General features: G+C 53.1%; 1 protein-coding gene across 1 annotated transcript in view; it reads right to left on the bottom strand.

Annotated features, from left to right (window-relative positions):
* Positions 1-12,884, bottom strand: part of TUBGCP3 (tubulin gamma complex associated protein 3) — a 68,359-nt gene that overhangs the window by 18,700 nt on the left and 36,775 nt on the right. The window contains exons 17-20 of the mRNA XM_029938393.1: positions 9,329-9,518; positions 6,821-6,956; positions 5,570-5,638; positions 2,199-2,334 (exon numbers count right to left, since the gene is read on the bottom strand). Coding sequence (XP_029794253.1) covers positions 2,199-2,334; positions 5,570-5,638; positions 6,821-6,956; positions 9,329-9,518 — 531 coding nt within the window. The remainder of the gene's footprint in view (positions 1-2,198; positions 2,335-5,569; positions 5,639-6,820; positions 6,957-9,328; positions 9,519-12,884) is intronic.

The following is a 12,884-nucleotide window of genomic DNA, read 5'->3' as shown; positions in this document are numbered from 1 at the left end:
TTTAAAAAGCATTAAATAAGTTAAAACGAATCCATTGTCCCCTATCGAACTGACAATCTGTTTGCACAGAATACCCAACACCAGCCACCTAAAAGGAGCTCACGGCCTCAGAGGGCCCCCCGCACGCCCACGCCTTAACCTGGTGCAGCCTTCCTCACGTCACGTGACCGGGTGCGCCTGCAGCTCAAGCGCCTGGACTACTACTCAGGAACGTAGACTAAAACCCATCCCTGTTCGCCCAGCTAAAGAAGTATTCAGAGTATAAATATCAATGTAAATATCCAGAGAAATATCTGTCAATATATTCTTATAGAAAGCAAATAGCACTATTTACATAAACAGGAAAAAAGAACACGACTAAAGAGGGAAGATCGCATGGCACATTCACACGAGGCAATGCTGTGCTATTCGAAAGATCTGAGAAGTCGCCGTGACAAGCAAAGTGTCAGCTAATAAGCTCTCCAAAGTAGCATCCAGTTATGTTAACGTTATTAATTCATAAAAGATAAGGTCTATTTTTCCCCATACATAGAAAGTTGATCAAATATATGTTACCTTCAAGTAGAAAACAAAACTCATTGACTACTCAATACAAGAGAAGAGCAAATTCACACAGACACTGGTGAGGTGATATTCAAACACCCAGCTAATACTTAAAACTGTTAACACCGCTCAGACTTCCCAGGGCTAAAAATAACACAAGCTCATTTTGAAAGAGGGTGACAGGGACAAAGCGTCTGCACTCCCTGGGGAGGATCTGAATGGGGCACAGAGAAGTGACAGCTGGGCACACGCACGCCGCAGCGCCGGGCGGCCCCAGAGAAGGCGCGTGGCCGGCAATCGGATCAACCTGCCAGGGTGCTCCCAGCAGACTGTGCGAGTCGCCCCAAGACACACCACGAGGTCATGACACCAGGGGAAGAGACAGGTGCAGAACCAGGAGGCAGGCTGGCTGACAGCTGACTGACGCCTCCTCCTGCCCCTTCAGGAAGAGCCCACCACCTCGAGGAAGCCCACAGGTGCTAGAAAGAGCTGAAGGCAGTATGTCCCGCCCACATCCGCCATGGTCCCGCCCACATCCACCATGGTCCCGCCTACAACCACCATGGTATTGAAAAGAAAACATTCCTTCACATCTTTCTCAGCTAAGTCAGAGGGTCCTTGTTATTAACCTTCTAGAAAATGGATCCAAAGGAAGCTAGGCCAGGAGCATAATCAGAGCACCCTGACCCCTGGAAAGGCCGGCTGCGTACACAGAAAGCAGGGATGCCCAGTACAAACTGACCACTCTGTCCACACACAGACGGGCACTGTCCAGGCCCGGCTCCTGGGGTGTCGTTGTCCTGGAACTTTGGGAGCTGCCCAAGGGTCAGCCTTGACCTAGTAACCACAGAGATCACGTGGGCCTCTCTTCAAGCAACAGCACCTTCTTCAATAATCACTTTCACCAAAGGGTTAAGAATTGCTCAGTGCTATTTCTCCTCTTATTTTTTGTTTTTTTTTTAACATTTATTTATTTTTGAGAGAGAAGGAGACAGAGCATGAGCAAGGGAGGGGCAGAGAGAGAGGGAGACACAGGATCCGAGGACGGGCTCCAGGCTCTGAGCTGTCAGCACAGAGCCCAACACAGGACTCAAATTCACGAACCACAAGATCATGACCAGAGCCGAAGTCAGACGCTTAACAGACTGAGCCCCCAGGTGCCCCCACCTCCCTTTAGAGACATGTTGAAATACTTTCTCAAAGGTTTTGACCAAATGAATTTCAATATGAAAATTTCAAAATTATTGATAACTGCAGTTATTCAACATTTGTCACATTCAAATAAACTTATCTAATGTAAGAAGTTTTACCAGAGATTTTAATCGTAAAATAAGATATTTTCATGTCATGGTTTGTGAACCAAAACAAAGATTGAAGCAAAACCCAAACAGATTTTAATCAAAATACTAAGTGAACTTTAAATGAGCCAGTGATTTATTAAATAGCTTTCCTTTCTTAAAAAAGAAAAGTCCATACGTGAACAGCAGAGTGAGAACAAACGTAATTCTGAAAGGAACCTCACGGTCTGGAAAACCTCTAACTTGACTCAAGTTTCTTCCTGACTGGCACGAAGCCAAGAGGAGCAGGACCACACGAGCCCCCTCCCGGAAGCCCGGCCCGGAAGCGCGGGGCCGCGGGGCCGCGGGCGGGCTCACCTGGCATGTTTCTCAGGAGCTTGGCGTTGCACATGTGGCCCTTGCGGATGTCCGTGAGGATGTACTCCATCCGCTTCGCCCTCCACAGGAAGTTAAACACCCTCAGGTAGTGGCTCATGCACTCTCGCGTGAACACCTGCAGAGAGAGGCACAGGACAGGCTGATGGCGCTCTGACCTACGGTGACCTAGGGACCCTCCCGCAACAGAGCTCAGCCTTTCAGCTGCATTTTTCTTTTAAGGCACAAAAAAGCCAGAGAAGACACAATCAACTCCAATGAACTCTAAGCAGGACAGAAGCAGCTGCACGTTTCAGGAAAGTCATCAAATACAAGCACGGGACAGTCTGTGTGCTGAGCAGCACGTGGGACAAACTCACAGTAACACGGGCAGATGCTTCCGGACCGGTCTCACGGACTGAGAGACGGAGGCCTGAGGGCACACAGCCAGTAAAGGGTGGCTAAGGACTCTTAAACGCGGTCTAAACCCCTAAACCCCGTCACGAACGTGGACTCAAGCCCGACCCGCCCCAGGGACAGGCGAGGCTGGTCATCTCAAGCCTGGTGGGCCTAGAAGAGCCTGCAGTCTGGAATGGGGCCTCCAGGCTATCTTACCACAGGGGTTTACTGCTCGTGAAGCGAGTTCACTGCAAACGGAAGGGTCTAGGGCAGGGGCTGGGCGAGCTGCTTCCATGCCCCCTGCCCTCCCAGATAAGAACACAGGACACCAGGTAAGTTCAAATGTCAGATGAACACAATCATCTAGGAAGTGTGTCCCGCGCATGCCCATGCCAGTAACTGGGTTTTCTGCGGACGGCAGCCGAACACTTCCGACACCAACGCGTGCACAGAACAGACATGGAGCTCCAGCAGGGAGGCGTCTACAGGAGTCAGCGGCTCTGTCCCTGCGCAGGAGAGGTGGAAACGCCCCTCCCGGCGGGGCCTCTGCGCCCAGCAGCTCCGGGCCGGCGGGGCCGGCGGTGGTGCTGCACAGCTGGTTTCTCACCGGGAGCCCCGACCTCCCCACTCCTGGACTGGCCCGCACACAGGGGGTCAGCACGGCAGAGCCCCGCCCCCGGCCTCCCTCCTCAGTACTGAGCGACGGCTGGACTGACCCGGGCCCGCTCGGAATGGACTCTGAGACCAGCTAGGGCTGTTTCAGGGTTTAGGGATTTTGCTGTGCTGCCCACACTTCTGTGTCTGCAACTACAGAAACAGAGGGTGACTGATTTAAACAATCTTACAACCACAGAAATCCTTGCTATACAAATGCCACCTCGTAGAGACCCTTTCAGTGCCGGCCTCCCGGAGCGCACTTCACGTGGCCCAACGCACAAATACCGCGTGATCAGGATCTGTTAGGGGCAGGCACAGTGTCAGAGAAGCCGCTCCTACATCCCACATGGGGAGACCCGCCCCCCGTTAGTTCTGCCGCGGGCCTGGCCTTTCAGCTCACTGCCTGGGCACCTGGAAGTTCAGCAGGATAAGAAATAAGCTTCTGGCATCTCAACCCCCTGGAGATCAAGGACACAAGTCCGTGGACTTCATCCTGCCCAACATCCCAGTGAGAAGATCACAGGTGACCCCTCCACAGGCTCCTTCACAGAACTACCAGGGAGCTAAATTACACTGTCACATAAGATGAAACTGCGTGACTGACGTAAGATACGTACTTGTTATAATTAAATCACACACAAAAGTGGCAATCTTAATGAGACTAGAAAGGGAATGAAAATAACTGTAAATTTAATAGAGAAGCAGAAAATCCATTTTCTCCCAGAATTTGACCCTAGAAGTATATGTTTAAGTAAGAGATTCCATTTAGCTGAAAATATAACAACCTGTGACATCAGCAGACCCCAGCACCTGAGCAGCAAGCACAGGCGCTGAGACCCCCCCCCCCCCCCCCCCCCCCCCCGCCCCCCCCCCCCCCCCCCCCCCCCCCCCGCCCCCCCCCCCCCCCCCACAGCACCCTGTATGCCCTCCCAGAGATCCCGCCCTCCACCCACTGGAGGCGGCAGGTAAGTCCACACTGCTAGCCATAGACACAGACCCACCCCAAAGTTGTTTTTTAAATAAATCTAGGCTATAAAATTCTCTTGACTCTTTCAATTAGAGTTTACAAAATTCTAAAATTTTTAAAATGTACTGCATAACCAAGTGTTGATACACAGGGCATGCCAGGTTCAACTCTGGACACTCCGTGCGTCTGCAGAATGGTGAACTAACTGTACGTACAGGACCTTCAGCTTCTCAAACACTTGAGGCCCTCACGTTCTATGAAATAACAAACACAAGGGCCTCCACTCTGGCATCTACTACACTGTGGAAAAGCTATGTGCCACGTAGTCTGTATTAACAAAGCAAGTAACACAAAAGTTTCTGATTTAAATAATAATTTACACAACAGGATATTTTAACAAATAAGTATGGGAAACTATTTAAGACATAATTCAAAGGAGAAAAACACTCGTCTGAATACAACAAAAAATTAAATCTAAGAGCAGTTAGCATTTAAAATACAGCAGCTCTGGTCTGGTGCAGCTTAAACACTGGGAATGCGTGTGAAACACGCGCACCAGGAGCAGACGCGAGGGCCACGTGCCCCAGAGAGAGGCAGCCGCACAGGTGCACCCCGGCAGGGCTGTGACTCAACTGGAGACGAGAGACCGGCCGCGGAGTCGCAGGCTGCCAGGACCGTCTAGGAGGGATCTCACAGACGAGCTCTATTCCTTGACAAAATATTTTCCCCAATTATTAACAGAAACGCATGTCCTCCTTCAGCACTGCAGACTCCGAACAACTGACATCAGCTCAAAGGAGCCTCTTGGCCAAGGAGGGCAGGCCCTCGAGGGGGGCGTTCAGCGTGGCCAGCAGGGCCAGCAGGCAGACAAGCGGGACGGCCGGTCATGAGTTCTCTGAACTCGGGGAGGAGCCAGCGCTGTGCTCCAAACGGCACCAGCACCATGGACAGCAGCAGCGCGGGCTTCCGGGTCCCACTGACCACTGAGGACCAGACTTCACGTCTAAGTGGAGTGTGACCCCCTACGATGCACATCTTGGTCCCTCTCCGCCCGTCCTGAATTAGCTACTGTAGTCTGAGGATAACGGGGCCCAACGAGCAATCCATCTACTACGTGCCTGCTGAACCCTAGGATGTTCGTAGGGATTCGTAAAATAATAGAGCCCGTCAGCACTCGTTAACGACTATCTCAGACCACACACGATCTTGGCTCAGGCATTCCTTCTGTGGGCTGCCCAGAGGTCACGTGACGGCCTGCAGCAGGCCCTCGGCGAGGACAGAGCCCGTTCTAGAACAAGGCGGTTAGCAAGCGGAAGGGCCGCGGCCACACAAACGCCCAGCGTGGTCTTACCGTGGCAATCGGCCCGTCGACGTGGTAGTCCAGGCTGAAAACATCCCAGCCGGTGTCACCCGGAGAGACCTGGGAACAGAAACAAACACTGCAGGCCTGCCCCCCAGTGCTGCCTTCTGCCAAAGACTCTATCGTGGAAAAAAAGGCACTAACATAAAGCCCAGTTTCTGAAAAGCACTCAGTACTTCTGAGTGTGAGCTCCAGGACACCAGAGATCTGTGGACCCCTGAACTCTCAGCATTTAAACCACGGGCACAGAGGGGATGCTCCAAGAATATTCTGGAACGAATGGTGTGTTGTGGGGTATTATTTAATGTTTATTTTATTTTATTTTTATTTTGTTAAAGACTTCTTTTTAATGTTTATTTTTGACAGAGAGACAGTGTGTGAGCACGGAAGGAGCAGAGAAAGAGAAAGGGAGACAGAATCCGAAGCAGGTGCCAGGTTCTGCACTGTCAGCACTGAGCCCGGTGCGGGGCTCAAACCCACTCACTAACTGTGAGATCATGAACTGAGCTGAGATCAAGAGTCGGTTGTTAAACAGACAGAGCCACCCAGGTACCCCTGGTATATTTTGAATAAATACCATAAAATCAATTTAAAATTCGTCACCAGTTTCTTATGACAAGAACTCACTGCCTTATACATCCTGAATCCTTTAAAAGTCAACATCTAGGGGCACCCGGGTGGTTAAGCACCCGACTTTAGCTCAGGTAATGAACTCGTAGTTCATGGGTTCAAGCCCCACACTAGGGCTTCACAGATTCTGTGTCTCCCTCTCTCTCTACTGCTCCCCTGCTCGTGCTCTGTCTCTGTCTCTGTCTCTCTCAAAAATGAACAAACATTAAAAAAGAACAAAACTCAACACTTAAGAAAAGCCAGCAAGCCCTGCTAACGGTCCTCACCCCAACTACACAGTGTGTGCTGCGTCCGATACTCTTCCCCTCAGAAAACTCTTCTTTCAAACTGAAACTAAGAACAGCTATTTTTGATGCCCACTATCATCACAGGCCATCCCTGTGCCTCCTGCCAGCACTCCCATTAACAGGAGTTAAGATCTACTCCACAACGTGCCACCGAGCGCCGAGGCGAGTGCCGCGTGTTCTCTGCCCGCGGAGCCCGTCCTGCGGGGCCCTTGCCCGCGGAGCGGACGGAGATGCCCAGTGTGCAGAGACAGGGCCCCCGTGGAGCCTGGCCCAGGCCGGCCAGCCCTCCGGGAACCGCTCCCACCCGGGAGCCGGGGCCCAGCACCTCCAGCAGCCGCACGTCCAGTCTCCTGAGGATCTCGGGGCTGTCGAACTGGGCGTTGGTGGCTCTGACAGCGGTTTCAAGAATCCCGGTCAAGTTGTGCTGATACAAAGTCGTAGCTGGGCGGACGAGCTCTGGTCTTAACAGATTTTGTAAACATAAAAGATGTTACGTGAATTCTTAATGAGCTTTGTAAAAACTTAAAATTGTAAAACGAGTTCAAATTACAAAACCTAAAAAGACAAACCACTACGACATAGAAACAAAAGTTTCACAAAATTAACTGTAAACAGGATTTCACCAAGTATGCTGGGGAGTAAAACATTTCTTTAAATCTCAAAAAAGTTAATTTTAATTTTGCTTAAATTGAAAACACTTACGTGTGTCATACACATTAACAAGTCAAGTTTTCAACAAAAGTCTGGCCTACAGTAGCGGGAAGCACTGGAATTTTCTGCACAGGTGCAATGGCAGAGAAGTCGTCATTAAATCAGAACAACCAGATCAAGGACATTGTGATTCTAGATGCTAAAAATTGCTGTGTGGGTGCCTGGGGGCTCATTTAGTAAAGTGTATGACTTCGGCTCAGGTCATGATTTCACAGTTCACGACTTTGAGCCCCAAATCGGGCTCTGTGCTTTGAATTCTGTGACTCCCTCTCTCGCTGCTCCTCCCCCACTCCCACTCTCTCTCTCTCTTTCAAAAATAAACATTACCAAAACACAGTTTTAAAACTGCCACATTATCAGCAAACACTTCCTTGGGGTCACTAACGTCTGGGCTGCTAAGCAGGAAGCTAAGGTCGCTGGGCGAGAGCAGGGAGGGGAGTGGAGGAAGGGGCCCCGGAGTCAACAGGCCGCGGTGCGTAAGCGCGCCATCTGGGGAGCGCAGCCAACACCCCGTGACCCACAGCAGTCGGTACACGAGCAAATCCTACAAGTTCGCAGCCCAGGGGGTCCAGACATCGTGCCGCACACCTGACACTCACACAGCGCTCTAGGTCGACTACTGCCCAGTACGAGTTGGGGAAAGGCCTGCCCATCACCCCCACGTGTGCACAGGCGCTGGCCCTGCGGCTCCGGGCCTCCGTGGCAGTAAAGAATGGGGCAGAGACCGATGAAGAAGGACCATGACGTCATCACTCAGGGAAGTCTGAGGCTAGCTGGAGATCAGGGACCCTCCCCCCACTTTAAAACCATAAACTTCAAACAAGAAACAAATCTGATCACGAGAGCCCAAGGGAAGTTCGTGAGACCGGTCATGTGACCTGATCGGTGGCATGACGGGCACTCTGAGCGTGGCCTCACCTGCAAACTGAGAGAGCCGCCTTGCCCACCTGCACCCCAGGCCAGCGCCCCCACGTGCTCCCAAGAACCCCCGTTTAGGCGGAAGGCACCTCCCCTGCAAACACTCTGGCCTGCCCAGCTTCCAGCAGGCCCCAGGCTGGAGACCAGCACTGCGCCCACCAGAGGCCCCTTCTCTGCTCAGGGTACACGTGTGATTCTCCCACAAGCACTGTGCTCACAGCTCACCACGCCCTTCTCGAGCTGATGGGCACCGTCACCCACCAGCACGTGCCAAGAAGGTCAGTGACCAGGGTGTGTGCCCTGAACTCACTGCCTCTCACACTGAGGACAGTGTGCAGAGGGCGACTGTGGGGACCTGTGTCTGGACTAAGGGCATCATTAGAAATGCACGTTCCTGGCCCCACCCCTGAGGGACTGAGCTCCTCCTCGGGTGGCCCAGGGTTGGCCTCAGCCAGCTCCCTTGGCAACTCAAAGGCCCAGGGACATCTGAGGGCTGGGCCACCAAAACCTCCGCTTGATCACACAGGTAAGGCTGGAGGGCCATGCGCTCTTTCAAGTGTCCCAAAGGGAACATCAAAAACTCCCAATCTGTATTCTCTAGTGCCTGAGTAGACCAGCCACACTCCGCTGGGAGCCCGCTGCACCAAGGGTCGGGGTGTCTAGAGCTGGGGAGGGACGGACAGGCCCTGCTGCAGGGCTGCAAACGTCTCAACAGAGGCCGGGGAGGGACCCGCGTCTAATTCTGGGATGGAAGATGCCACGAAAAATGTCACAGAACAAAATGAAAACAGTAATTTTGTTTTATGGGTTTTCTTTCCCCCCAAGAAACAATTTAAACTACTAATATGGAAAAAAGTTCAGTTTGAAAATACACAATTTTTGGACCTGTTTGAAACTGGCACTAAGCGTGATCACACCACACACGCTCAGATACTGGACCTTCAGGGCCATGGTGTCCACAGGCCCACGGGCTTGTTTGTGAATAAAGCACAGAATAAGCAAAAATAAAGGGACTTCAATGTGACAACCTTGATCTCATCAAATAATTTTCAAAAAAAATTTCAGATTTCATCTTACCAGTACGTTCTGTAAGAACTCATCCGAGTTCCCTGTAACGCCCTTTCCTCTCTTAACCCAGAACCGCGAGGGCCCCGCCTCACGTGGAAATCTGCCGTGCATCTAGGAACTCAGAGCGGCTCCTTACTTGAGCAGGTCCATCAGGTGCCGGATGAAGTCGCCCTGGCCCAGGAGCAGGTAGCGCCGCGCGGCCTGCATGTGGTCCAGCAGGCGGTACTTCCTGTTGAGAACGTCCAGCAGGTACTTGCTGGTCTCCAAGTACGCGGCATCGATCTTGCCCCGGAACGCGCTCTCCAAGTCCGTGAACAGGTCCTCGGCTGCGAAGAACAAGCCGCACGCACGCGCACATGACTCGTATTTCGATAAAGGTGAAACTCCCAGCGCCATGCACAAACGTCAGCCAACACCCACATGGAGTGGGCGACAGACCCAACGGGCCGCGTCTGCGCAGGAAGGCCAACGAGCCCCAAGCCCAAGAAACCGAAAGGGCTGCCGTCTGCTGGACGCACGGTGGGCGCCCACGCTGTGACCCATGAGAGGCCCCACAACAGTCTGCCCCTTCCTGTCCCTTCCTGTCACTTCCTTCCTCCGAGAGCACTACACTCGTGAAGCGCTCCGGTGAAGGGTGCGCCCCCAGGGGGTCTTAAAGGCAGGGTCTGGAGACCAAACCCAGTGGCGCACGCGGTGAGGGAGCCCTGGACTGCCGCGTGACTCAGCGCACCAGAGAGCACGCGCGACGGAAGGACCCGTGGGAGACCTTCCGCGGTGCGCCTAACGGGAGCAGACTGTCACCGAAGGAGCGGTTCCGAGACAGCGCCTAGAGGTGACACACACGGAGCGTAACGCCGGATTGCACCTCCGTGGCACGACACAGCGGACAAAACAAAACACCTGATTTGTTTTTTTAAACCCTAACAACACTCGGGCTGACAACTAACCCAATGCTGAGTCCAAGGCTGAGAAAAGGCAGCATCCTTGTTCAAGGTTAAGCCAGAAGACGCAAGGCCTTCAGCTCGGCCCGGTCTGTCCGCGGCCTCCAGCACTGGCTCTGCGGGTCGTCCGGAGTAACAGCCCCGGGGAGGAAAGCCGACCTCAGTCCGACTTCGTCCTGCTGCCGCTCCCACCCCGCCCGCGCGCCACTTTAGCAGCAGCACCCTACCTGCCGTGGTGCCGCGTCGTGCCTGCGGGGCGCTGGGGAGTGGAGCGGAAACGGCTGCTGACCTCACACTCCTAAAAACGTGAAGTATCGCCCCAGAAGCGTGTTTACCACCGCGTGAGCCACGAAGGGCTTCCATTCTGAAGCACAGGTTGAAGGCGAACAAATCTTAGCCCGGGCCTATCAGAAAGCCTCCTGATGGTTTAGGCGGGTCTTACACTCTTGCCTGTCCACATACCCAAAATTTTTCACATTTAGGAAATACAAATTTGACTCTTCCCATTGCCTTGTGTTACTAGCAGTTTTCCAAGGTTTGTCCTCGCCAGTCGTCCCAAGCCTACTCTAAACCTGGCAGCAGAGAAAGCCTCGTCCCGCACACACAGCGGGGGGCGAAGGGCACAGCAGCGTCCCCGAAGCCCAGACAGCAGCCGTGGGTCCCGCCAGCAGCAGCAGCCCCCGGGCCTCCCACACGCCAGGCATCACTGGAAGCCTACGACTTCTGCTTTGCTGGCGACACCCCATGTCTGTGGCTGTCCCCACCGCCAGCACGGGCAGCACGCCCCGGGGCCTGGGTCGGCAGTCTTCCCCAGGCCCTAGGAAAGGTCAGAACGTGTTAGCAATGTCCTCCGGGCTCCCCTTCATTGCTCTATGTCCAAAACATACTGATTTCCCCAAAATCTCTCTCTACTCTAGGAAATAAACTGTGGTCTGGGAATTTTTTTTTTAATTTAAATAGTTTATTACCAAGTAGGTTTTCATATAACACCCAGTGCTCTTCCCCACAAGTGGCCCCCTCCATGACCATCACCCCCTTCCCCTTCCCCCTCCCTCCTCAGCCCTCAGTTTGTGCTCAGCATTCAAAAGTATCTCTTGATTTGCCTCCCTCCCTCTCCCCAGCTCGTTCCCCCCCTTTCCCCTTCCCATGGTCCCCTGCCAGGTCTCTCCTGTTAGATCTATGAGTGTAAACATACGCTATCTGTCCTCCTCCTCCTGACTTATTTCACTTAGCATGACTCCCTCGAGGTCTGTCCACGTTGCTACAAACGGCCGGATTCCATTCTTTCTCTCATTGCCAAGTAGTATTCCATTGTGTATATAAACCACATCTTCTTGATCCACTCATCAGGTGATGGACATTTAGGCTCTTTCCATGATTTGGCTATTGCAGAAAGTGCCGCTATGAACATTAGGGTACATGGGCTACTATGATCAGCACTTCTGTATCCCTTGGGTAGATCCCCAGCAATGCTATTGCTGGGTCATAAGGGACTTCTACTGTTAATTTTTTGAGGAATCTCCACACTGTTTTCCAGAGCGGCTGCAACAGTTTACATTCCCAGACTTTTCAGCCTCTACTACAAAACTGTCATCATCAAGACAGTATGGTATTGGCGGTCCATGAATTCTTAAAAAGTCTATGCTGATTTGTATGTGGGACGTGCCGTTGGGGCAGGGAGAGGGAAGGAGGGGAGGGGCAGGCATCTGACCATGACGGCTGGAGCATTTGCTGGGCCCCGGAGCCCTGTCCTTAACCAGCGAGGTGACAGGCACTTCCCACAGCCCTTCAGTCGGTCGAGACCTTAATCTGGATTTTCAGCATAGCTTTTCCAGTGCACTCCACAGGCCTCCTCCAGCGAGCCCTCCGGACACCAAACCCCACCGCACACGGCTGCACCTCTCTCTTCAATAGGGTCATGCCAATCAGACCACAACGGGGTATCACCTCACACTTGTCAGAATCAAAAAAAAAGGAAACAACAGGTATTGGCGAGGACGTGGAGAAAAGGGATCCTCACGCACTGTTGGGGGGGGTGCAGACTGGGGCAGCCACCGTGGGAAACAGTGTGGAGGCCCCTCAAAAAGTTGAAAATAAAACCACCATAGGATCAAATCATTGCATTTGGTATTTACCCAAAGAAAATGAGAACACGAATTCGAAAATATGCGTGCACCCATGTGCTCAGTGCACGTACTTGTAACACACCAGACACGAAGCAGCCCAAGTGCCCACCGACGGGTGAAAAGTCAGGAAGCGGTGTGTGCCCACGTGACTGTGGCCACAGGACGGACCTGGGGCAGACACCGCCACCGCACGGTCTGCCCCACGCCTGGGACCTAAAGGAGCCGAGGTCGGAGAAGCGGAGGAGACTGGTGGCCACAGGCCTGAGGGAGGAGAGCGTGGGCAAGGGCACACTCGGCCTCCGCAAGCCCGACTTCCCGCGGCGGGCGCCCAGCGCGGGCCGGGGTGGCTCCCGGTCTGCTCCGTACAGCTCGGCATCGGTGCTTCTCGTTGACCACGTCCTACGTCTGATTACTTAATGTTTCATTTTCCTGTAAGTTTTTATCTTCATACCTGGGGCATAAGCTCACAAAAGGCACAGTCATTCTCACGAAGAGTAAGTCACGTCATGTCACCTACGGCTGCCGCAGCGAACTGAGTCACAAGGACAGCGCGAACGGCAAACAGCCAGGACGGGAAGCCGCACGTGTGACATGGGCCACACACAGAACCCAGCGGAGCCACCGC

This window comes from Suricata suricatta, chromosome 4, assembly GCF_006229205.1.
Source record: "Suricata suricatta isolate VVHF042 chromosome 4, meerkat_22Aug2017_6uvM2_HiC, whole genome shotgun sequence".
NCBI lineage: Eukaryota > Metazoa > Chordata > Mammalia > Carnivora > Herpestidae > Suricata > Suricata suricatta.
Note: the sequence above shows the minus strand (reverse complement) of the source record. Positions and strands in the feature narration are given on the sequence as shown.